This window comes from Electrona antarctica (genome assembly GCF_951216825.1).
Source record: "Electrona antarctica genome assembly, chromosome: 15".
In the NCBI taxonomy this organism is placed as follows: domain Eukaryota; kingdom Metazoa; phylum Chordata; class Actinopteri; order Myctophiformes; family Myctophidae; genus Electrona; species Electrona antarctica.
The window spans coordinates 8,979,439-9,006,131 of record NC_136796.1 but is presented as its reverse complement, the minus strand read 5'-3'; the positions used below and the strand labels follow the sequence as shown (position 1 = coordinate 9,006,131).

Sequence of the window (26,693 nt, the reverse complement as noted above, 5' to 3'; positions counted from 1 at the left end):
TGTTTTCTCCCACCGCCACCCTAGCCAGCACCACGGGTGGGCTCTGCCATTCCTGTTGTCCCATGAAGGGGGTTGTTATTGTATATCTATCTCCCTGCTCTTAATGTTTAATGATGGTGTTTAATTGTGCCGAGCAGGGAGAAAATGTAGCAGAGTCGAACGCCAAGATGAAATATTATATGCACACTTGTATTCTCCTTCTATAATAAATATTGGTTAAAACTATTTGTGAGTTATCTGACTGAACTCAAATATGTTTTATTGAAAAGACTGAATAAACAAAAAAAAATAAAGTGCTGTCAAAATCAACGCTGGCTACCACTTTAGTTGAGTTTTGACTTGTGTAATGAATCTTTAAAGTGTGACACCTTAGCACCGGTTAGAGAGGTGTTGGACAGATGGATGAGCTCACAACGCCTTTTGGATCACACCGCGAAACGAACCGCGAGCTCAGCTCGAGTGTCTCATGTACCAGAAGTGTGTCTTATTTCATTATTTCAACAATTTTGCGATATATGCTCGCGGGCCGCGCTGTGATCCAGATGAATCTATCAAAATGACAGGCCTATCGATGATGTGGATGCTCAGTTTGGGTTACAGCACAACACACTCACACATGCGCGCGCACACACACACACAAACACACACACTGACATTAAATAAACATACAACATCTATTCAAGTGCAGCTGCATATATTATTATTATTATTCGTATTATTACATTTGAGATGGTAACAAGTTGTGAGTGCACACTTTGTGCACAGTTCAGCGGAAGCGCCGTCTACGCCCGTGCTCCGCGGCCACGATGCGTCGCCCACCCTACCCCTTGCGTTTTCAACCCAGCTCCGTGGTTTCCCTTTCCGTGATGCGATGGCCTGATAATATACACGGTGCAGCGAGCGGACACACAACATTCACGGAGAACACGGAACAACAACAACACACAACCTGCCCAGCACGGAAAACACCCGGTCAGTGGCCAACGATATACACACACTCGGATCGCACTGCGACACACACACACACACAAACACCCTCGTGGGACGGAGAAACAGCGACACGGACAGCGTGGCGTTAGACGCGAGTGTGCCGCAGGCGCGCAAGATTCTAGTTATATACCAATACACACTAAGCACACTTAGTTTACACACACACACACACACACACACACACAGCACATATACAGTACGTTTTCATGTGAGCACACTGACACAGTGCATGTCCACATGCACACTCGCACACACACAACCGACACAGCTCATTCAGCATGTACAAATAAGGGCACATTAGTGTTTTGCTCACACACACAAACAAATTAATAAATCACACACTTATGCAGTACATGTATGCGTACATTCTCACACACACGCACACGCACGCACACACACACACACACACACACACACACACACACACACACACACACACACACACACACACACACACACACCTACAGCACAAACCGATAAGGCCTAGTCAATTTTAGCATGCGGACGTCACCTCTGTGATGATGTCCCATGCCTTACGGGCTGTCTATCACAGACAGCACAGGGCAGTCAGAGTTGAGTGTGTTCCAATGTTCTAAAAAGGGCAAGCCAGACAGGACAGCACAGCACAGCACAGGAGGGAAGCGCAGAAAGATAAATGGTGTTATGATTAAATGTATCACATGCCATGGACACTTTGGACAGGTTAACATGGCTCTAGTTTCCCTCTGCCTCCTCTGTTCATTCCTTTACCCTCCCCCCGCCTCCCCTCTCCTCTCTCCCCCGTGCCCCTACCCCTGACCACTGAGGATATCCCCTGACTCCTCATGCATTGAAGGAAAACATGCGAAAAAGAAAAATTATATTCACACAGCTTCGGCTCTATAAAATGTACAGTACATATTATTAACCCATAAGATTCTACAAATGCCAACTAAATAATTAAGTAGCCTGTAGTTCCCAAACCTTTTCATGCCATGTATTTGGCTGCCAGAGACGCCCAGAAGAGAAGATGTGGGTTAAAAAGAAAATAATCTACAATGTATTCAAGATTTTAAAGTATTCATCACACTGTTTATATATTAACAGAGGTTTTAATTGGTTAAAGGCTTTATTTTTTAGCTGTGGGCACACAGCTGGTATAAGCCACTCTGTTCCGTCTGTCGTGGGGACTGATCTGTGCGTATATGCCTAAACGTTCAAGAGCCGGTCAACGCGTTCAAGAGCCGGTTCACTGCGGTGAACAACGCCAAGGACAGGCCACTTTACAGCTTCTGCATGCTCACACAATGATTTACAAGCTGATGTTGATGACCTACTGTACGTATGAGTGAAGTGAAGAGCATGCACACACAGCACCTTCAATCACCAGGACAATGCTTAAACAATAGTTCTCTTCTTCTATATTTATTTATCATTTATACAATAAAAAAAACACCTGGACCGTACTCATTATGAATTACATGCTTGTTACATTTTGTTCAGTTGGTTTAATACGTTTAATACGTTTTATAAGTCCTTCACGGTTAAAAGTCACAGACATTTGAACATTTCCTCAGGGGACTACTGTAATTCAGCTAGAATTTGAATCATGCTGTGGGTGAAAATTCAGTGTCAGGCTATTCAAATAGAGCACTGTCTGACATCAGTGCCGCTAGAGGGCACTATCCCCCTGGGTCACTGAGTTTCTTTTACATTGGAAATCCCAAAGGGGAATCTTAGAATGCGTCATATAAGAACTGTGTTCCAAAAACAAAAATAAACAAATCAGCTGGGTGATTTTACTCATATGGAAATGAAGCATCAACTTCCAATTCATCCAAAGAAAAGACATGTAATCTCCAAACACAGGTGTTATCATTTTTTGTCAGGTGAAACCTGACCTTATGTCTTACTCAAATGTAATGAAGACTTTGGCTCCTAGTCGGGACCTAGTCATGATTGGTTGCCTCGTCTCTAAGCAACAGCATGCCTCTCTAGCCTATGGGACTAGTCCTGATTGGCTCAGCAAACAACGGCATGAACAGTCAAGGCTGCCTCTATGCGCTAAACTGCAAGAACGGACCGCAGCAAAGCCACAACAAAACATTGTTGAACCACAAACAGTTGCAGACAAACGCAAACAACGGCCGCACACAAACATACACGTTACTAAAATAATAATAATAATAATAATAATATGGGGGACGGAGACAAGAACACAAAGGAGACAGCGCTTCTTTCACCTGCCAAATATCACTATGTGATCATTTCTTGTTTCTTTATTTACGCTGAGAAGGAGTTCTGAGAGAGAGAGACTTTAGAGGATGGCACAGTCCATGCATGGGAAACTGGCTGCCCGGCGGCCACATGCGGCCCCCACCTTCACTTAATACTTTCAGCGCCATTGCCGAAGTCCTTTGTCAATTGAAGCCTAATTTTGATACTGACACTTAACACCATTGCCGAAGACCTTTGTCGATTTATTGTGCTTTAATAGTGCATTCGATCGTCCAAGCCATAATGCTCCTTACGTTAGCTAACCGGCTAGAACTGTTGTTAGCACAGCACTGGATCGTTCATCTTAGATCGTCGTCGCCATAATAATCCATTCTATCCGTTTCTTTCAATCGCCTGTATCTCCTATTCCTTGTCCCAGATGGCATTTTGGTCAAAACAGCGTTTCTTTGACGGCACAGAGCTGACGATATAGAGCTCTGCAGTGCACCGGCATAGATCGATCATGTAAACAACGGGACCTGTTAAACTTCCTAGAATAAGCTCCCTACCGGAAGTCTGGAACTGTGGCTTTTCAAAATAAGAGCTCAAATTAAAAAAATGCTGGCGTGAATTAGGTCCTAATTTTTCAATTAATGATAGCACTGAAAGGGTTAATATGGCCCACAGGTTAATATCCGAATACTGAGCTGTCAAACATGCAAACATGACCTGCAAAAAAATTACTTAAGTCTATATTAGTAGCTTAATGACTACTATTAGATAATATTGTCTTTTATGTCCAATGTATTTGTATTTAAGTAGCCTATAATGAATTTGAAATTAAATACAATTTTAACTTTTCAGGATTCCAATTGAAAAATAGCAAAGAATTATTCAGTATTTCAATTCAAATATAGCAAAACATAGCAGATCTACTTAAGCTCACAACGTGTCGCACTGCAGCACGGAGATAAGCGGTTTCTGCCCGACAGTAGGCTATAGTCAATGTGGCCTTCTTCTATCTGAAGTGAGTGTGGAACTAGCGGCCCTCTCCATCATTAAAGTAGCCACGCCTGGCACTGTCCATTCCCTTCTATCTTGACCTCTGAACTTTCACTATGGTGAGTGACCAGACGTCCCGGTTTGGCTGCGATTGTCCCACTTTCAAGCTGGTCCCGAGTCCCCACAAATATCTGCTGGTTTTCAGCATTCATGACCAAATTGTCCCGGGTTCAGGTAAAGATACCATATGTTCTTAAAGGCACACTGCAAATGGCATTAATCATTTATGCATTTATGATGGATCTACCATCTGTCTCAACTTAATTAGTTCTATCTAGGGTGGTCGTACCCCTGGAGGAGAGAGTAAGGGGAGATTGAAAACATGTCTAGACATGATCAAGAAGGTCAAAAACAAAACAATATGTCTCTCTCTCTCTTTCGCACGAGCACTCTCTCAATGTTTATTTTTGGCCTTCTTGGACATGATTCCCCTCTCCCTCCCCGTCTGTCTAACTGTCTGTCTGTCTAGCCATTTTGCTCTCTTTTGCTCCTTTGACCTTAAGCGTTTCCTTTCCCTCTCTTCCTCTCCTCTGTCTAGTTCAGGCCTGGGCAGGGCCACATGCATTTTCCACGTCTCTTCTGTGTGGTCCTACAATCAACCCCCGGTATGTGTGACTAATCTCCCTCCCTCTTGACCTCAGCTCACTTCGGATGACGGAAGACCCTTTTATGTGGGTTTTGTTTTTTTTAAAGCATTTGAGAATAACCAATTCCCAATACTGTCCAGTATTTAATGTATGTCTTGCATGCCTGGAATGTGTCCAGTATCTCTGCGTAATGCGGTCAAGGACAGCAGCACCCCTGAGTATTATGTAAGAGCAAAAATCGTGAGAATGGACAATCAACCACAAGAACCTTACAGCATCCCTATTCTGGGCTTCTTCTTATTAGGCAAACTAGACAATCTAATGCATACAAGTGTACAAGCTTCAAGCTGTGAACTTGTAGATTAGGCTATTTCCGCCAAGGATATGTAGGGCAGAGGGTGGAAAGGCCAACTGAGTGCAGTATACAGGGTTTAAGTGGTCAAGTTACACCAAAGATTAGAGATGCCTGCACTAGATAAGGGGTTCCATCATGTGGATCACCAGTGTGTCGACACATGCTTTGAACTATTCTGGGAGTTGAACCATACTGTTTTTGGTCACCCCATTAGTACAACACTATATGAGAGCAACAGAGCAACAACCTCAATCACTTTAGTGCACATACACAACGCAATATGACAGCAACAGAGCAACAACCTGAATCACTTTAGTGCACATACACAACACTATATGAGAGCAACAGAGCAACAACCTGAATCACTTTAGTGCACATACACAACGCAATATGACAGCAATAGAGCAACAGTTTGAATCACATTTGTATCCACATCATATCCACAGCAGCAGCTCAGCAAAGAAATACAAAGAAAGAAAGAAAGAAAGAAAGAAAGAAAGAAAGAAAGAAAGAAAGAAAGAAAGAAAGGAATAGAATAGGTCACCAAGATAGTTTTGTCACCAAGGCAGTTACGGACCAATACAGATGTCACAATTAACTCACAACTTCCAATGCAGCCACAACAAAACAGACACACTGAAGAATCCACATCAGCATCCAAATCCAGAGCCAGAAACAGAAACAGTCAATGAACATGTTTCATTGCCAACCAGTCATAGGGTCCCCAAAACAGCTTGAGTCACATTAGCAGATACACAGCACACAACACAAGCAACAGCAGCGAAGGAAAAAAATTATTAAGGTTCCTACCTTGATATGAGCCATCTTCTTGACTTCATCAGTTGTGTGACGGCCCGACTCCAACTTTGCAACCTGTGGATAGAGAGATAGAGCTCTCTAGTTCATGATCCTCAGATGAGCCCTCCAGCGGCGTCTCCAGTCATCTCCATCTGAACTCGGTAGAATCTGCACCTGGCTCGCTGATAACAAACTATCTTTACACCTGGGAAAAACTGAATCCATTCTCTTTGGATCTAATAGTAATCTCAGCAAGGCAAATGGCTTCTTGGTTAGAGTGGGTGACAATGTTATCACACGTAAAGATGAAATTACCTACCTAGGTTCCATCCTGGAGGCTAATCTTTCCGGTGATAAAATGGCCACCAACGTAATCAAAAAAGTCAACCAAAGAACAAGATTCCTTTACAGGATCTCCTCACTGGTCAACAAAAATACCTTGAAGACCTTAACAGGAGGCTTTGACTATGCATGCACCTCCTGGTACCACAGCACCTCAAAGGCCCTTAAAACTAGGCTCCAGACTTCCCACAACAAACTTGTCAGGCTCCTACTTGGCCTCACCCCCCGAACCCACCTCACCCCTGCCCACTTTGACAGACTGGGATGGCTTAGGGTCAACGACAGAGTACAGCATCTTGCAATGGGTCTGGTCCACAAGATTCGATACTCCACCAAGATACCCATGTACCTGTCTAGATACTTCCTTAATGTTAACGAAGTCCACACCCACTTACAACACCAGAGGGAGTGCAACGAACCATGTACAACCCAGATTCGGCTCAAACAAGGGACTAAATTATTTTCGCTCCTATGCCACCAAAATGTGGAACGCCCTACCAACAGTCATTAAGACATGCGAATCCCTTGACTCCTTCACATCCCCCCTTTTTTCCCCTCACTGTATATGTTTCTTTTCCCTTTTTACCTCTATGATGAATTCCTGTTCTGTTCTTTGACTATATAGAAGTGTCTATTTGTACGTCTCTAAATGTTTTGATGAATTGAACATGGTGGACCCTCTTGTAAACAAGTGTAATGCTTAATTGGGTCGTCCACTCACAGTTAACAGTCTTTGTATTGAGTTTGTGCTTGAAATGTACTGTAATTCTGCAAACTGTTAATAAATATTTCAATCAATCAACGTGTCAATGGCAGCGACCAACCTCATAATTCTCCCGGCTGCCATCTTTTCACTCATGCTTGGTAGCCCCCCATACAGATGCTTGGTAGCCCCCCATACAGATGCTTGGTAGCCCCCCATACAGATGCTTGTTGGTCACGTGTTCATCCTGGTTGATGTTGAAGTTCTGCACGCAGAATTCTTGTGTAGCACAGTGGCCTCGGACCTGTGTAGGGCAGGCGTCGGGGTCCAGCGCTCACAGCTGTAGGCTATATAGCAGAACGATTACGAACTCTACAGTCGCTGAGAAGAAGCTGATGCTTAATGGGAAGAATATCCACACACTGGCCATGCCATTCAGAGCCCTCCACGCAAGTGATTTTCTCACTTTAAGGTGACATTGACCCACGAGGCCAGGTATTTATTTACAGCCAATTACGTATTTCAATGCAATGCCTCCTGTTGTCTAAGGGGACTGCATAGTACAGGACTGTAATGAAAAGTTACCTCTGCCAGGATGTCAAACTCCTCATTGTTGCTGTCTGGCTGGGGTCATCAGCATGGCTCCTGTACCCGTGTACCTGGCTCCTAAATGGCCAAGAGTACGTTAGGAGGGACACCATAAGCCAATGTGCACACTGCACACCTTTTAGATTTCTCATAACATATTTCCAATTATTGTATTTTTACATGTTTTTATTACTGTAAAATAATGTATGTCAAAATAAAAATGATAATTCATGATTGTACCGATATATCGACATAGGTATCACTATCACTTGTCCTTAAATGGTCAAGTGGCAATCATGCTTCTTGCAGCTGATAAACATTGTTATCATTTGTAGAAAAGGTTATCATGTTTATCATTCAAGTGTAGGCCTACTGTATATGACCGGGCCATGCACACAGCAATAACTTCAAGTTCAAGCACATTATTGGCAATTCGACTGTTCATTTAAATTTCCCACTAATATATATCTTATTGTGCCTTTTTTCTTCATTTTCTTATGTCAAGGACATAATAATGTGTGCTTATTATAGGCCTACTAACTATAGGCTATTATTAAAAATCTTTCAAAAATAGACACTCAACAAGCCCACAATGCTCGCAAAGCCTGTTGGCTTGTGAACTAGCTGTATAAAATAGTTAGGCCTACATTAAACTGATTTATGAACGTGAGGACCCCTTGGAACCCCCTCAAGGACCCCTGGGGATTCCGGAACCCCACTTTGAGAACCATTGACATTACCTGTACAACTGACACACACACACACACACACACACAGTCACACACACACACACACGCACACTTCTTCAGCCTACTGACTCGTTTTTTTATTTACCAAGTACAGTAAAATATTTAATGGAAATAATTACACACTAATACTAATTCAGCTCAAATACATGGGAACGTTTATGCTATTATTATAGCATGAAGCAGTTTACAGGAGGAAGCTAATAAATAGCTAACTCACCTGGATAAACCCACTCAACTGGAATGAAAGAAAATGCAGGTCATTATTCTGACAACTTCACCTGCTGCTACAGATGTCTTCTGTCATTATTCACCCCCTGACAATAACACTGACAACGGAACTCGAACTTCCATGTGGCGTAAACTTACATACGTGGTTTTATGTCACTGTTTCACTTCAAAACAAAACGGAGCTAACGTGTCAACTGTCAATTAGTGGGCCGCTGCTTCTAGGGAGTGTGTAACAAGTTCAACAACCTGTATTCCTATCTGTGTATCTAGGGAGTGTCTGACTAGAATACATTGTGTTGCGTCACAAGAAGGTATACTACTTGGATTAATTTGCTTCTTCATCTTTCTTGTTGAGAAAACTAAGAGAAATACTTTGTTTCAATTGTAGCAAACTTAATTAAGACAAGATAAGCCATCATGTTAGATATAGGAGATTTGTGCCACGTAACGTTATACATAATTCATAATATTTACATTTATGTATTTGGCACATGTGAGTGTTTGGGTTCGATTACTCTTCTTCCAGTGAAAAATATCAATGGTACGACAACTTTATTATTCCATATTCATGGTCAAATTAGAATACCACTTTTCGCCCTTAATGGAGTATAGGCCTGACAAGTAAAGTGTAAATGCATTGTTTGAAATTATTCTCAAACGTGTATTCTTATTTTGAGTATACATTTGTTTCAATTTGAGGACTGTGAAACGTTATACTCATTCAGCAGTTTGTCAGAATTAGTTGACAAAATTAACCATTTGTAGCAACAACGTAATTTATGGAACTTGGATGGAAGGCTCGCCTGAGGACGACCTAGAGAGAGAGAGAGAGAGAGAGAGATTGAGAGAGAGAGGGAGTGTAACTTAAATTCTACAAAAGTAGAATGATTATTAATTCAGACAAGACGTTAAGCATAATTTCAAGGGATTTATTGCCACTTTCTGTTGAAATTGGTCATAAATCAAAAGTGTTAGTGCAGTGCTTCTACAGCCCGCTGTGGAATGAGACAGGAATGTAAAACAAGCTTCTTTTTTTTACTGATTCCAGTTCTAAGTTCAATGTAAACATAAAGCCCGATTTAAACTTCATCATATGACCCTGCCACGTGCCTAAAATAGTAGATCTACATGCTCACAACTCATCACGCCACTCAGGGACAAATTAGCCATTGGGCCAGTGGGGCCGTGGCCCAGGGGCCCTTGCCTCTCAGGGGCCCTTCGGGGAAATTGGACCGCGCAGTACTAGGTTTGATGCCCTGAAAAGGGCTCCTGGAGCCCTTCATTGGCCATTGATTTAGTTAAATTTAGGTCAAAAACATGATAAAAACACGGAAAAACACAAAAATGTTGCGCGCACGCGCGCTATGGGGGCCCTGCAAAAATGACCGGCCCAGGGGCCCTCATGGGGGTTAATCCGTCCCTGACGCCACTTTGTGAGCTTGTAGATCTGGAATTTTTGGCACGCGATATTGCCATGCAACAGAGTATAAATCAACCGTAACAGACACATGGGTGAACATATCAATTCATTGCCCTAAAAGGTCTGCTTAAGCACATTAATCCAAAGTCCGTCAAAGCAGTTTTATCACACCACAACTCCAATGGCAAAATAACAGCAGCTCTTAATTTATCATTTAGGAATAACATCAACTTATGTCAGCTCATAATTCAATATCCAGTAATCATGTTTTAAAAAGCAGAGTAAAAGAAAATAGGGCAAAAATGGCAACATCTGGGATGAATATTCATTAGAGCAAATTAAGAAAATCATTGTTTTCTCCTGGGATTACTACATGAAAAGTGCAGGGGATGTGGGAAAAGATTTTAGCAAGTTGTTTTTCAACATTGCTGCGTTTTTCAGATTTTTAAGCACGGTTTTCCGCCATTTAAAAAAAATAAAATAAAAACGTCGCACTCACAGATTAATCTAAATTGCACCTGGGTTTCACTGAGGCACAAAATCATTCTAAAGGTCCTTGCGGAAAAACGCCTCTAAATATCCGAAAAACGCAGCAGTGTGCACACCTTTAGCGGTTGTTTCAAGCTGCTGGTGGGATTTTTCTAACCTGACTCCGCCAGATGGGGCAGCAGAGAGTACACTGGGTTCCCCCCTCCTGCTCCCATCTGGGAACTCTCAGGCAGACTTGATGCTCCGGCCACAAAACGGCCTGGCCAATCAGCGGCAGCTAGAGGCGGGATCAAGGCATACACAGTGCTGCCTTGATCCCGCCTCTAGCTGCCGCTGAGGGGGGAACCCAGTGTACTCTCTGCTGCCCCATCTGGCGGAGTCAGGTTAGGATTTTTCTGCAGTACAGGAGAACTGTCAACTGTACTGTCAAACACAGGATGGCAATTGAAAGTTAGTGTAAACTTCTGTAATTCATAATTTAGCTCTACCTTAGTTGTCTCGAAGTGGTAAGGACCGCCCACCAGATTCTCTCTTAGGAGGTTGTAACACAAGAATGAATTGCTTGAATTGATTTGACTATAGCCTAATCGTCAACACCACCTGCTTTTCTCTATAATAGGATCACTTCCCATTTTATATCCATTGAATCAGGGCTGCAACTAAAGTATAGATTATTTTCTAAGCGATTATTTATCGATTACTTTTTGATTCATCGAATAATCAAGGTTTATAAAAATATATTTTTAATATATCAATTAATCGATTAACCATAACCATTTAAGCGGTTGATTTTTTTTTACTTTTTCCCTTTGCCCATCACCTCCCCAAAATAGGGATCAATTATTGATCTTTTTCTTTTTTTAATTGATCTGTATTTTCCCAAAAAAACTAATCAATTATTGATATTTCTTTTATATTGATTCTCTTTTGAGTGTTGCAAACCACTCCAACGACCAGCTTTGTCTGTATCTATGTGTCTATGTATGTGTGTACCTGTACGTGGGACCACGTACATGTGAGCATGGTTGCTATGGTTAGTGTGTGACGTCACTGCACCACTCAGTTCACACAGGTGTGATTTTTTAAATAATGATTCTCTTTTTAAATGGTGATTTAAATAGATTAGTTGCTTCATTGTTGCAGCCCTAATTTAGTTATACAGAAGGGCAAGGCTGACTTTGGGAATGTTTGCAACTGCAGGAGACTTTTATAAAAGAGCACCCATAGTCAGATTTCCATACATAGTAAGACGGGTAACAACTCCAAACATATTATTCCCTTTGCAAAACCGGAACAAAATGATCATTCAAGGCAGCTTCTCTAAAGTCTTGTTTTTCCACTAAAAATCACCTACAGATAGACATTACATAAGACAGGAGTCTTCAACATTTTTCAGGCCAGGGACCTCTTCTTAGCTGAGAGAAATGAAGCAGGGACACCCCCACTTCATGTATTGTAGAAAAACGTTGTTGCATGTTCTAGATATATTTTTTAACTTCATGAGAGGCTTTGAAAGCTAGCTCATATGTAGCTGATTGTCTTATCAATGTCTGATCACCGCCGAGAGATTTGAGAGTGAGTATTACACAGGTTGTTCGTTTAAGTGGCTATGGGTTGCATGCAAGTGATGCTGCAAGCTTTGATGGCTTCAATCATAGATCCGTTTGACATCAGTGCTGTGTAAATGTAATGGTTTTTTTTTGTTTTGTTTATTTGCTTACACCTAATCGTATGTTGGATTTATGTTAACATGTATTTTAAGACATTTGTGTTACGTTCCCGTCACACATTAAAGGATCCCCTAGGAGTCCCGGACACCCTATTGAAGACCCCTGATTTTAGAAGACATGATGTGACCCACACGCTTTTCAAGTTGAATGCGTTTACAGTATTCACAGTGGGTCAGTTAAAGCGTCAGTACGTCTATGTCATTATAAAAGTGGCACGTAAGTGCTGCTTCACGGGAGTGCAATTCGAGTGACAAAACAAATCCGGATCACACATGAAGTGCAGTTCACTTAACTGCCAGGTGGGAGCGCAAAAGGTAAAAACACAGAAACGTCTGGGTTTCCGAGGCTGAAACACCAGCTACTCAGTCAGGACATTACATAGCCCTTAAAGCAGTGGTCCTCAACTCCCCTCTTAGGAACCCTCATTGCAGCTGCTGTTTTTTTTTTTTTTTTTTTTTTTTTTAGTTTTTTACCATCTTAGGGATTGATTGAGCCCTGGGACAGCAGGTGAATTTAATGAATGAAACTGGTGAAACTGAAAACTACCAGCAAACCGGGTTCCCCAGGATGGGAGTTGAGAACCGCCTCAATTAAGATATTACTGCAAAAACCCTGTGGCTTATCATATATACTCTACTAACTTCCACAGATTAAATGTGCCACTTTCTTTTCATGAACTTTTAACAGGCATTGCTTTTGAACATTCTAGAACGGTGAAGGAGTTGTGTGACTGCCTGTGTTGCAGTGGGAATGTGAGTGTGAGTGATGCACGTTGTCTCAGTGATGCTCAGAGAGCCAGCGATTCTCAACCTTTTCTGGATCAAGGCCCAATTGAAAAATCTCGAAACAAGCGTCCCTGGCCCACCCATCTGACCACATAACACGGCGAGTGGTCAAAGATGGGTGGACCACGGGCATTTTCAGAACATGTTTATTTTAATGATCAATCCAGCGATTGTGTTCTGGCTTTAATCAATGGAACCAATGTAGGTATAAATACTTTTAAAGTTCTTATTTGTCGGTATCACAATAAAACAAATTTTCCTTTAACGAAAAAATACCATGGATTGTTATGATAATTTTTTGTATATATTAATGTCATAATATCATTAAAATCGTAGTGTTTTTCGATTATGTGTGGGCCCACTTGCAACATCGTCACGGCCCGCCGGTTGGGAATGGCTGTTTTAAGCGATGATGATGACGGAGTGACGACAAGCACAGTCGATGGCGTGCTGCTGATGAGGAGACGCAGCTGGCTGCCGACCGGCCTTCAGAACTGGATCCAGTTTGACACGTTCTCTGGTGGTGGCGTTTGTGGAACAGAGCTGTATTATAAAAAATAAAACAACAATTTTCTTTTAGTACAGCACGACGAAACGTAACTGAGCTCTGTCCCACACAGGGAAATGTATAGGCTAGAGTCGCTAGACACATAATAACATCATATCATATACATTTAATTAGTATGATAAACTATTCTTAAATATTGTTCATTATAACCATTTGCGAGTCCATATTATTATTATTATTTTTAGAGAAAAATATGAATCCTGATCCTGTTTCTGGTTTGACACAAATTCAATTTCTGTCTGCACTGGATGTTTGGAAAGCCGGGTTCAAATCCGGGGTAGAAGAGGAACGTTACATACTGTACTATATAGTGCAGCTTTTACTTTAAGTAAACTTTGGAATACTGGACTTCTTTCAGAAGAGTGTTTCTACTAGTACTTTGTGGTATTGCTACTTTTAACTTGGTGATGAACAAAGTACATAAAGTAGAGCAGAGATGTTACCTTGCTGAAGAGGAGAAGTCTCCCCACATGTCTGAAGTAGGCTGATTAGACTGGACCACTGTGTTAGAGTTACTGCTGTCCAACTCCAGCAGACAGTCTCGAGGGACACAGAGAAAATGGATTAATTCTCTAAATGTATTCGAAATCTTTTGAAAATAGCATAAAATGGGGTTAAATTGGTTAAACTGATTTGAACTTATTTAGCTTGGTAAACCACGTTAACCCCGTTTGGGCGGGAACCCCTTTTGGTGTTAGCATTATGTTATGCTTTAGCTATTGAAAAATAGCAGATCTACAAGCTCATAGCGCGCCACAGAGTGGCGCGCTACAAGCTTGTAGGTCTGCTATTTTCGAAAAATCGAAGAACGACTGACATGGAAACATAGCTTTTTCAGAAAACTGACAGGATGTAGAAGACATTTTTAGAATCTGATCTCAGGTCAAAATGGGTTAACTGACCTGTCATCATGTCTCCTGTCTGGGGTAGTGTGTTGTGATTGGATGGGCCTGATGATGATGGCGGGGCTATCTTTCCTCCCGGCGGGGGTGGGAGGAGTCCAAACCCACCTGACCCCTGTGAGCGGTTCTTGTCCCTCTTTTTACCTTGCTAGAGGAAGAGAGGGAAAACAGAAGGACAAGAGCAGGGACGTGCAGAGGGTGTTAGAGAGGCAGGGGCTGAAATCCCGTAAGAGGACACTTTTGGACAAAAGTAGCAGATCTACAAGCTCACAATGCGTCGTGCTGCGACGCATTGAGAGCTTGTAGATCAGCTATTTTCGGGTCGCAACCCAGCACTCTTTAGCTAGTGGAGATGCGGTGTACAACAAAAAAGGTATTCAACGCAAGTTCAAGTTCAGGAGACTGAATGCTGCCTTCCGGTATGGTATTGCATGGAAAAGGAGGGGCATGTGCGTTTCTTTAACCATAGTAAATGCTGCATTCGTGGTCAGGAAGCCCCCTTTGATGTCTATGTGTGCACGTCCCTGGACAAGAGAGATGACAACAGAGCAACTTTCTATTCCATCCATCCATCCATCTTCAACCGCTTATCCAGAGTCGGGTCATGGGAGCAATAATCCCTGCAAAGAGCTCCAGACATCCCTTCCCCAGGCAACATTAGCCACTTCATCCTGGGGGATCCCCAGGCATTTTCAGGCCAGTGTGGAGATACAGTAAAATTCCCCCATCTGGTCCAAGGTCTGCCGGGGGGGTCTCCTCCCAGTGGGAGGTCTTGCTCCCTTGTGAAACAAGACCCTGAGATACTTGAACTCCTTCTCTTGGGGCAGAGTCTCATTCCCTATCTGGTGTTCTGGGAAATAATGGTATTCAACAATAAACATGCTGACTTATCTTCACACTGGTAGCTACACAGCTACAGTCCATCATTCATTTTCAATGGAATGCAGCGACATAAAGATCCAAACTGACACCCGACACTTAGCTTTTGATCCTCGCTACAAGGCTACACAATACATTTGAGCTGGCTTAATATTTGTCGGACGCCCGCTTGTGACGTTAATGAGCATGTTGTGCAACACTTAACGCGACGGATATACTGCATTGCTTTGTGGTTTTGCATCTTTTTGTCGCTGCCATTAGGTCTAAATGAGTCCTGGACTAGATGGCTGGAATGAAAACCATCAGGATTCTGTAAGATGAGAAGCACACACAGACAGCCATATCTCAGTCAGATGAGGTCATAACAGCTCCTCCTGACATTATTTGTACATCAGCTATTCATAGGAGTCCAAAGAAGTGATGTCATCTTTGCAAGCAATCAAGATTAGAGCCATGTACACAAAAACAGGGAAATCAGTGCATTTGTGTGTGTGTTGCACTGTTGCTTGCTTGGCTTTAAGTCTGATTCATACTTAAAATAGCCAATCTTAAATCGCTGATCTTTTGTTGAAAATATCTGATTGAAAAAGCCGATCTATAAAAAGCCGATCTCATTTATATGTTGAAAATATCTGATTGAAAAAGCCGATCTATAAAAAGCCGATCTCATTTATATGTTGAAAATATCCGATCGAAAAGCTGCACAACAAATCAAGCCTTAAGGTATACACACTGGGTGCAGAACGAATAAACAATCTGGAAATGTGTCTGAAGTATTTTACATCACATTATTCATAGTTATTTTTTCTTTCTATCATTTTTATCCCATGATTTTGTAACCCATTCTTTTCAACCAGTGTCAATTATCTAATGTATTCCTACACTCTCTCCGCCAACCTGGGGAGAGCGACGGACTGACCTCATGCTTCCTTCAATGCATGAGCATCCAAGCCGCTTCTTTTCACCTGACAGGGGGGAGTTTCCCTGGTTGGGCGTAGCACGTGGAAGGAACACGTTATTCCAACCACTTCCTTTCCCCTCCATCAGGTGCCCCGGCTGGCCAGGGAGGGTACCTACCCTAGGGGACACGGGGAGAACATGCAAACTCCACACAGAAAGACCCCTTTGCCAACCCCACCCAGGGTATGACCACTGATGACACGGAGGAGAGGACACGTCCCCATCACCCACAGCGTCCCCAGCGGGAATCGAACCCAGGACCTTACAGCTGTGTGGCGACAGCGCTACCAACTGTGCCACCGTGCCCCCTTTATTATTCATATAGTTAATGGCTCATTCAACAGATTGATGCCTTTATTAATGCTGAAAACTTAACCTTGTTGCGGAGAAACAACGCTTAAGCTTTACTGCGTAATATCTGTGTGGATATATTTGATGTACTCATGACACACAACAGTTTGAATTATTGCAAATCAAACGCACTACATAAACACTCACGGTGTGGACCTGTAACTGTAACGACCTTTACACTCTATAAATTGCTGCCCTAGTTTTGAGCGGTACTTCTGACAGTTCTTCTCAATTTCACTCTGCGTTAAATCAGGCAATAAAGAATCATAAATAAAGAGTATACTATTCCACTATAAAACTCTCTCCCTCCCTGCCTCCCCAAATGAGGATCACCCATGCTCCCGAATTAGAATTTATATGAGCATGGTACCATAATAATAAATGCTAATGGATTTCCCTTACTATGAATCTCAGATTGCGGCTCTGTAGTGCGAGTTTATGTTTTTACGGAGCCCTGGATCTACTTCAGTCATGTTATACTGTGTTCAGTAGCTGCACAGGCTCAGCTACTGCTTTGGCTCGGATGCAGGTCCATTGGGCACCTAAACCTTGTGGGCACCTCAATATTAAAGTGGCCGTATCTTTCCAAAATGTGAAAGAATTAAGAATGAATGAATGCTTTGGAAAATGGTCGGAAATAATGTAAAGTGTACATGATTTTAATTTTAAAATGCACGGTACATCATTATCAGACCTACATTTAACCTTCAACTTCTTGCCTTACATTTCATTAAAAAAAAAAAAATAGAATGTAAAAACAGCAACAGATTACAGATAGCACCAAAAAAAGTCCTTGCGGTCTTGTTTCCATTTAGGCCTTAAAGAGATTTTAATGCTATATTAAACTATTTTGCCCTGCAAACCCTCCAAGGACCCCTGGGGGTCCCCCTGGAACCCACGTTGAGAACCATTAGTTTAGTCAATATTTATGACATTAACCAAGCCGATGAATGCAAAGTAGCTTTGATTATATGCAATACTGGCTGAGAAAACACCATTTTCAGGCCCATTCTGAACATGATCCTACAATCTCTGCTAGGCTTGCAGGTTCTCTCTTCAACACTATGCCCCTAGTGACCTCTAGTGTCAGAGGGGAGAATAGCTGCAGAATTTGATGTGGCACTTTTGATGCACTTTTCTGCCTCGGCACTGCAGGGAGGGAGCTTTCACGGACTCAGCACCATGTATCGATCCAAACAATACAGACATAAGGTGTAACAACAGCAGAGTACTACTTTAAAACTGTCTCGAGGTTCTTCTTACCCCGATGTTGAGTGTGATGGTCTGTCCGTCTTTGAAACCCAGGTCCAATTTTGGCCCCGAGTCCCCTGACTGGGCATTTTTGCTTCTCTCATCCTCTTGTTTAACATATCTGCGCGCACACACACACACACACACACACACACACACACACACACACACACACACACACACACACACACACACACACACACACACACACACACACACACACACACACACACACACACACACACACACACACACACACACACACACACACACAGTTTAACAATTTATTTATGTCCACACACAGTTAAAGCATACAGGAACACAAATATCAAATATTTTAGGTGCAGTAAAGGTTACATTCACAAACTCATGGATATGTCCTCACAAACTCACACACACACACACACACACACACACACACACACACACACACACACACACACACACACACATTGTATACAGAAATAAACACCACCTTTCAGCAGAAAGGCTGCAGTGAGTGACTTTGCACAAAAGCACATATCCCTGACAGCTGGTCTTGGCTGGGACTGCTGTAAGCTGCACGCTGCGATAAGAGAGAAGTCCCTGACCTACTGTATAAAAACATACTGGGTGGTACGATAACATTCTTCACTATAAGGTCACAATCATCCAGTTGGGAATTTTGACCACTATTGAAACATGATTACTGTTCTTTTGCCGTTAGATTATATATAGTACCGTTTTTACAGTTTAACCACTTGAATCCTAGTGTCCCTATTCTGGTTTAAAGAGATTATATATGTGTAAAGACTAGTGAAAAGGGTAGCGGACCTAATATAGTGCTCTGGGGGACTCCGGTCAATGCAGTATTATACGGTATAGAGCAGGGGTTCTCAACGTTTTTGGCTGGGGACCCCCGGAAATGCTTTGGCCATGTCTCGCCTCGCCCCCTCTCCCCACCCCCAATACAAACTGACTGCAAAAATAACCTTAATTATAGAGAGAATACATCATAAATTAATACTGAAACCAGATATAATCATTAAGGATAGTTTATGCATGCACTATGTGTACTATGTAAACTCTTCATTTCCATTTTTTAAATAATTTGGGGACCCCCCAAAATAATTTGGCGACCTACCGAGGGGTCGCGACCCACGGATTGAGAACCCCTGGTATAGAGCACCGAAGTCTGACGTAATTTCACATCCTACCCGGTTTGATTATTTTTTTTTGACCCATATGGATAATGAAGAATCAACTGACGGCCTGAAAAACGTAATGTTACTGCCACCGGATTAGTTAAATTTGTCGGAACTGATGACTAAATTACACTCTGCAATATTGCAGAGACAGTTTGTTTATTTCTGGACAACAATGCTTAGTTGCTTACCATATATGAGACGATTTTAAGATGACCCAATGTTATTCTCCATAGAGAAATTACTTCCGCAAACCAGAGGATGAACAAGTGACGCCAGGACTTACAGTAGGTAAAGTCGTCCCTATTTTCAAGCTACCTGGCAGGTGGTTAGATGAGATCGTCTTTCAATAATATTGACGTGTATACCTGACGTATGGTAGCTACACCAGGAGGAAAGTAAACAACCACTGCGAAGTGTGAACGAACAAAAGTGTTAACAAACGCCTGATAGCATTAGGTTCACTTTTTAAAACCCCTCCCTATCGTGTCAGATGTGTAAGTAATGTCTTCACTTGCTTTCAAGAATAGAAGACGATTTTCCAATTTTAACTTTTTAAGGCGCTAGGAAATACAATTGCAACAGGTGCTTCTCAATGGCGTCACACCCGATCTGGCCAAGATCCAGCCCGTAGCTGCCGCTGATTGGTTTGTCCCGGGGCCAATCCCTGAGCCATCCCAGATGGAGGCTGTATTGTGAACTTGTGAACTCAATACCGCCCCCATCTGGCCAACACCCACCAGCAGTGTTCATCCATTAATTTCATCCCTTACTTAAAGTGGTCCTGCAGGGACACGTTGAAGTCAAAGGCATCTCCTCGGTCCCCAAAGCCGACTCCTATGAAGGCACTGCGTCCTGGAGATATGTCAGGGCACAAAACCACATTATGTTAGAAGAGTTGGAACAGCCCTCCACTCATTATTCCAGACTCCAGACAACATTCCCATTACCTCTGTCGGGAGAGGGAGACAACAGACGTAACACTTACGAATTGTAGCGATTGTTGTTGTGGAAATTGTAGTATTGGAAAAAGTTGTTTTCCTTTACTTTAAGTAGCTTGTAAGGTGTTAAGTAGAGAGATATGTACTGTACAGACTTTTGTTAATTGTGTTGCCTTCGTCTGCAACCGTTACCTAATGCATTTTCTACAAGCCGTGCATGTGCTCTTCAATTAACATACAAACACTGTATGTCCATTTACACACATCAACTGTTTGAAGCTCAGTTGTCACTGCACTAGATACAGTGGGAACCTCATACTTAGAATACAGTACAGGTCTGGATATTGGCTGTTTTTGTTTTGAATGCCTACATCTTAACACCTTTATGCCTGTACTAAATTATACTCTCTCCATAGCCTGTGTTGCTCACCAAAACGCATTGTAATTGGATGCGTTGTGAGCTTGTAAATGTCTATTTGTGACATAATAGCATAAATCAGGCTATACTCTGCAAGGCAGGCCCCAGTGTCACTGAGACGAATTCCTGTGAAATTTGAATGGTTCAAATAATAAAATAAAATAATGTTTGAGTGTTTAACCCATTTAAACCTGGTGCAACCTACCTGTATACGCTACCTCTGTGTCTCATTAGTTGTTGCTACACATGTACCAACATAATTATTATTATTTTATTTTTATTTTGAATAAGAATTTGAAGGTTTTCAGAAAAGTTAGGTTAGGTTTTAGAAGGCGTTTTTAAGAATCGGCCTCAGGTCTAAATGGGTAAAAATACATTATAGATGCTGTTGCTTGCTTGTTCCATCCTCACCGTTGTCATCCTGTATTCGCAGCACAAAGTACCGGCTGGAGTCACTCACTGTTTCGATAGCGATACCGGGATAATCCTGAACTGGTGCCTGGGCAAACAGCTCTCCTGAAGGACAGGATGCAAAATTACAAGGCAAAGATGATAGGACCATTTTAAATTGAAGGTATTGAATATGAAAACATAATAAAAGATGATGAAAACATACAGTACAATAAAAAACTTTTAGCCTAATTAAAATCTTGTGGAAAGAGATTATGCTTTAAAAACATAGACACTTTTGTAGCAGACCTTAATTCAAGCTAGAGAATTCCAGAGAGTAGGACCTTAATACATGAAGGCACCATAACCTGATTTAGTTTAATTAGGAGACATTTATCTTATGATCAAAGGGATCAGAACAAAATGCAATAACAGTGCAATAATAGTGATAATAGCAATCTACAAGCTCACAAAGCATTGCGATGCAATGCGTTGGACCTATGCGTCCTATACTGACATGCCCAAAATAGTGATCGACTGATTAATCAATTATTTTATAAAATTATTGATTATCGTTTATTTTTAAGTCGATTCGTTCGATGAACTCTTGCACATCCCAAAATAAGTAAATTCTTCATTTCACTGGGGGCCAGTGAAGAGAAGCTATGTGATGGAGTGATGTTTTCTGATGTTTTCGTTTCAGTTAATACTTTGGCTGCAGCATTTGTGAACAAAGTGGAGTTTATGTAACACCTTCTTTGTATTGAGGTTGTGAAAGAAGACAGAGGCTGGATTCGATTCAACAGGGAGAACGGTTACGGTTGGATTTTAATGGCTCAGCTCTGCAACACAACACAGCAGCTTTAACTTATCCATTCGATTAAACGTTTTCCAACAGAACTTAACTTGGTCAGCTTTTTAACCACAAACCACAAATCCTGAGTGTTCATTTAACTTAGAGAGTGTACAAATGGGACCAAATGTGACTAAATTTGACTGAGGGACTGCCATTGGATTTTTTTGAATTTTCGTTTTTTCATGTCATATTAAAGCAGGGAATCATAGCTTCAAATTGACATATTGGTTGTTCAGTTTGACCCACCAGTTTAGGAGATATGGCTTATAGAGTAATGTCTTGCAGAAAACAGCGAGTTGAGAAAACAGGCTTGAAAGGTTCACTTCTGTGGTCTCTAACATTACACCTAGCTACATGTTTGGGCATTTATTTCATATTTACATGTCGATTTCAGCTCTGACATTTATTTCAGACATGCTCTAGTATGTGAAGAGTCTGCCTGTGCTATAAACTCATTTTGAAAAAAAAAGTTTTTCTCCTCTGGCTCTCAGTCAAATCTGGTCACAAATGCCAAATGGATCCGAATTACGGTCGAAATCTTTGGAGTTCCGCTATATACAGTATATTTATTCCTACTTTTTGGGTCGTTGTTGTTTTTTATAAAGTGTTTGTAGCGGAGCAGCCAGGGCCTCAGAGGCAACCAGAGCAAATGCACCTGCTCCATATTCAAATGTGTATAACGGCTCTGAAACCTCATTATGTCCAAATTAAAACTGTTACTTTTCAGGATTCAAATCAAAAATATATATCAAAGGTAGCAGATCTACAAGCTCAAAACGTGTCGATTCACGGCGCGTTTCGAGCCTGTGGTTCTGCTACTTCTGTTTGACTCTGTACGGTGATCAAGTAGGGCATGAATTAACTAAAATAAAGAATAGAATAAGGAGATAAGAGATTTCTGCCCGACAGCAACGATATGTCTAATGATTCAACAGTGGGATATAGTGATGTGCTGTGGACTTTTTGACTATAGTGGGGCTATGTCACGTGCACAACGTACACATAACCTCTTTAATGTAGGTCTATTTATTAACCCACAATATACTGTTTATACAATTTTATTCTATTTACTTGCATAATGGGGAAGCTTTAGTGTTGTCACAATTATGCATTTACCTTGCAAATGTCACCTCTCTCTGTAATTTAATTAGTTCAAGAATCCATCAGTACAGCCTGTTATCCAACTCTTCTTCAGACTACTTCAGACAGAACATCTGATATTTAGGCTACAGTAGGCGGCTACTTAGCGGGTCGACTCTGGTCGAGACAAGTTACAACCATTGATATGCCCACTCAGTGACACTCAGCGTCTATCGGCAGGTTTTGTTAGTGAGGTTTGCAAGGTGCACATTTCTGTGAAAACTGCGACTGGCCGCTGTGCAGGTTTGCGTGCATCTTCAAAACTACCAGGGCGGCACCCTGGATAGCCCCACCGACAGCTGGATAAATAATGAGAACTTTAAGTGCTGCCATGTCTCACCTGAGACTTTGTCCTCTAGTTTGATGTAGGCTACGTTGCCCTTGGCTGTGATCCTCATGCGACCAGACCAGTCAGGAGCATCTAGCTTCCAGTCTGCAGCCCTGTGATGTGAACCAACAAAAAGAACAGAAATGCATGATGTCACGAGGGGTTTTGCCTCATCATGTTAGTAGCAGGATAAGAAATAAACTACAATGAAAGGCCTCAATCGTAAATACCACACAAATCATTCAATCTGAAAACTTTGACAAGATTATGAGAGGAAGATATTCAAACCAGTCAGCTTGGTAGCAGACTAATCATTTAAGGATTTTCTTTAAAATAAAATGGCCCCCTTTTCTGTAATTTAGCCTTTATCTGAAGGGGAGAGATTATTTACTTAATTTAGGAAGCTTCTGAAACGTTTTTCAGAAGACATAGCAGCCTGTTTGAGTTGACAAAAAAACATTCAAATTAATTGACACACTGGTGACATACATTCCCAGATAATCCATCATCATTTGAGGTGAACTACATAATGGGGCCAGCGCACTATATAAAAATGTATCTGGGCCAAAAGTAATAATCACTCCATCATCCCCAGACAGTGCATAGCCTATATGCCCACCCGCGCTATGTTAACCTAATAAATCTCACTCTAGCCACGATTCAAATGCAGTGGAGATGGTTAAATCAGTTGGCAATAGGACATGTATTTAATTTATTGATAGTGTCCACAGACCACACTGTATAGCCTACCTCACGTCAGTTCACTTTTACTGCGTGTAGGACAGGACATGGACCAATAAAGTCAGCTGGCTACGTTTTCACAACACATCGCCCATCATCATCATCATCATCATCATATCGATCTGCCAATGATATCATCATCATGATATCACTGCTATACTGGGCAGTGAATCGACCGAGCCGCTCTATAACAATGCAGCCCAGCCAAAAATAACGACCACTTTTCCCATATTACGATCATTTATATTAGTATAGCCTACAGCGTTTGGAAACTAAAGGATGAACATTATTTCGACGGCTGACAGACAGGCGATGACAGCAGGCAGCACTGCAGCGTGTTTCAACGTTCCATCATACCAGTACGTTACGAGGACGGCGGGGGTATTTATAAACACAACACACGGACAGTGCACATTTTTACCTGAAACCGCGGTTCGTGGCCCGAGGCGGGATGCGGTAAACATTGACATCGGGTTTAACGCACAGGATTGACTCGTATTCACCCTCAGTCGCCATCTTGATTCAACTATTATTGATGTGGGGAGTTGTTGTGGTGGCGGTGGTGGTAGAGACTCATTTATTCGCTCGATCCTCTTTCGGGGGGCTTGTGTATGTGTGTGTGAGAGGAGAGTGAGAGCTGAGAGTGTGTGCGTGTGCCAGACAGTGTGTGTGGGGCTGGTACCAGTGGTGCTGCTCCAGCCTCCAACCGCAGGAGGGCGTCGTCGACGTGCAGTACAAGCCCATCACATTTTGATTTACCCACTTTCAAATTAATAATAAAAACTACATGATTGTCGTTTTTATGTATTGGACACAGACTAACCAATCATTTTTTCATCTATTCTATTCAAAACATTACAACTAGCCAATCTACATTGACACGTTATGAGCTTGTCGACTGGCCATTTTAACGAATATTCAAAAATGTTTTGCAAAATAGTAAAAAAATAAATTAAAAAAAAGGGCAAAGAAGTTTAGGGATAATGGAGCCCCTAGTCGTTAATAGAAGATTTGAGAACGGATTAATCACATTAGAAATATCATCAGTTGTGCTGATTAGTAATAGACAGAGTTTTTCAGAGCAGCAGCATTATTGGCTTAGCAATGGAACAACAAGGGCAGGTATTAGCTCCTCTGCTCCTGTATTTTAAAATCAGTTATTATGTGGAGAGCCAAATATTTTCTGAGGTGGTACTTCACTAACTTCAGTATAAAAAAGTTGGGAACCAATGCTCTAGAATCTATGAGCTGGCCCACCCCACCATCTAGAGTCTAGATGGTGGGGTGGGCCAGCTCATAACATTTTGTTTGACATATTAGAAATAACATATGTAAGGTTTCTTATTTACTATAGTCAAGTCTCAAAAGAAAGACACTATCTCACACACAACAAAATGACACAGGGGCGGTGGCCAAACTCAATTTCCATCCTTGATTATGGTTAAAGCTGCAATCTGACAAACAGTCATTTTGATTATACGACCTATATGGTTCAAGAGTTATAAGCCAAAGTGGCCTTTTATATCAATCACACCCATGTGAAGTGAGTGGTGCAACTCTGTGTGGGCGTCCCCGGGGGGTCCCCGGAACATCCAGACCTCCAGGAACGCGGCCAGGGGGCCAAGGCCCGGTTCCGGCGAGCCGCCCCGCGTCCGAAATGGTTGAGAAATGACAGAGTTACCGTGTGGGGGTCCCCAGGGGGTCACTGTACTGTACTGTACTGTACTGTACTGTACTGTACTGTACTGTACTGTACTGTACTGTACTGTACTGTACTGTACTGTCACACCTGAAATCATCATATATACAGTGCGTGTGTGTTAGGCTGCACAACAGTGACACTTAGTGGTGAAAACCAACCAAACGCTATTTTCGTGCTCCAGAACTACTCTGCCGGTACTGGCCGGGCCACCCGGCGCATGGACGGACTGTGGGTTGACTCCTGGCTGGGCACCTCCTACGCCTCACCAGGTCCACTCCTGCTCTCAACGAGGTGCAGCCAGGACCTGTGCGTTGCACCAGACTCCCAGCACCAGACACTTCATTCGGGAGATTATGCAGGCTCCACTGGCAGGGAAACGGTGGTGCCGCAGCCTCCGCTTGTGCCTTGAATGGCCCCCCTAAAGGCCTCACGTGGGTTTTGTGTGTGTGTGTGTGTGTGTGTGTGTGTGCAGATGGGTGAAACAAGAGAATGAGAGAAGCAAAAATGCCCAGTCAGGGGACTCGGGGCCAAAATTGGACCTGGGTTTCAAAGACGGACAGACCATCACACTCAACATCGGGGTAAGAAGAACCTCGAGACAGTTTTAAAGTAGTACTCTGCTGTTTTTACACCTTATGTCTGTATTGTTTGGATCGATACATGGTGCCGAGTCCGTGAAAGTGTGTGTGTGTGTGTGTGTGTGTGTGTGTGTGTGTGTGTGTGTGTGTGTGTGTGTGTGTGTGTGTGTGTGTGTGTTCAAGGTTCAAGGTTCAAGGTTCTTTATTATTTGTCTCCCGAGGAAGAAATTTGTCTTAGACCAAGGGCCCGCATGCAAGCGTAGCCCTTATGCCCATGTCGCCGCAGAGCAGCGCCACACATGTGTGTGCGTGCGTGCATGCGTGCGTGCGTGCGTGCGTGCGTGTGTGCGTGCACGAAAACGTGCACACACTTTCGTGCACGCAGACTATACTGGAAAGATGTCATAGGCCTGAACAAGTTAAAGAATAAAAAGAGTCCGGACACCAATTTCTACTTAAAATGCCTTGAACAATAAGAACAC

General features: G+C 42.3%; 1 protein-coding gene across 1 annotated transcript; it reads right to left on the bottom strand.

The window, feature by feature from the left end:
• Positions 1 to 10,874: 10,874 nt before the first annotated feature.
• Positions 10,875 to 24,611, bottom strand: necap1 (NECAP endocytosis associated 1). Its single transcript, XM_079523495.1, has 8 exons — positions 24,353 to 24,611; positions 23,203 to 23,303; positions 20,888 to 20,992; positions 19,891 to 19,972; positions 17,946 to 18,054; positions 14,493 to 14,640; positions 14,034 to 14,130; positions 10,875 to 13,565 (listed from the first exon to the last, which is right to left on the bottom strand). Exons 1-8 carry the CDS (start codon positions 24,445 to 24,447, stop codon positions 13,511 to 13,513), a joined length of 792 nt encoding a protein of 263 aa, XP_079379621.1. The 5' UTR covers positions 24,448 to 24,611; the 3' UTR covers positions 10,875 to 13,510.
• Between the last annotated feature and the right edge of the window lie 2,082 nt (positions 24,612 to 26,693).

Coding starts and splice junctions, on each gene's coding strand:
- necap1 (XM_079523495.1), bottom strand. CDS start 24,447: ATGGCGACTGAGGGTGAATACGAGTCAATCCTGTGCGTTAAACCCGAT. Junction 19,973..20,887: donor GCGAATACAGGATGACAACG/GTGAGGATGGAA, acceptor ACATATCTCCAG/GACGCAGTGCCTTCATAGGA. Junction 13,566..14,033: donor GACTTCTCCTCTTCAGCAAG/GTAACATCTCTG, acceptor TTTATAATACAG/CTCTGTTCCACAAACGCCAC.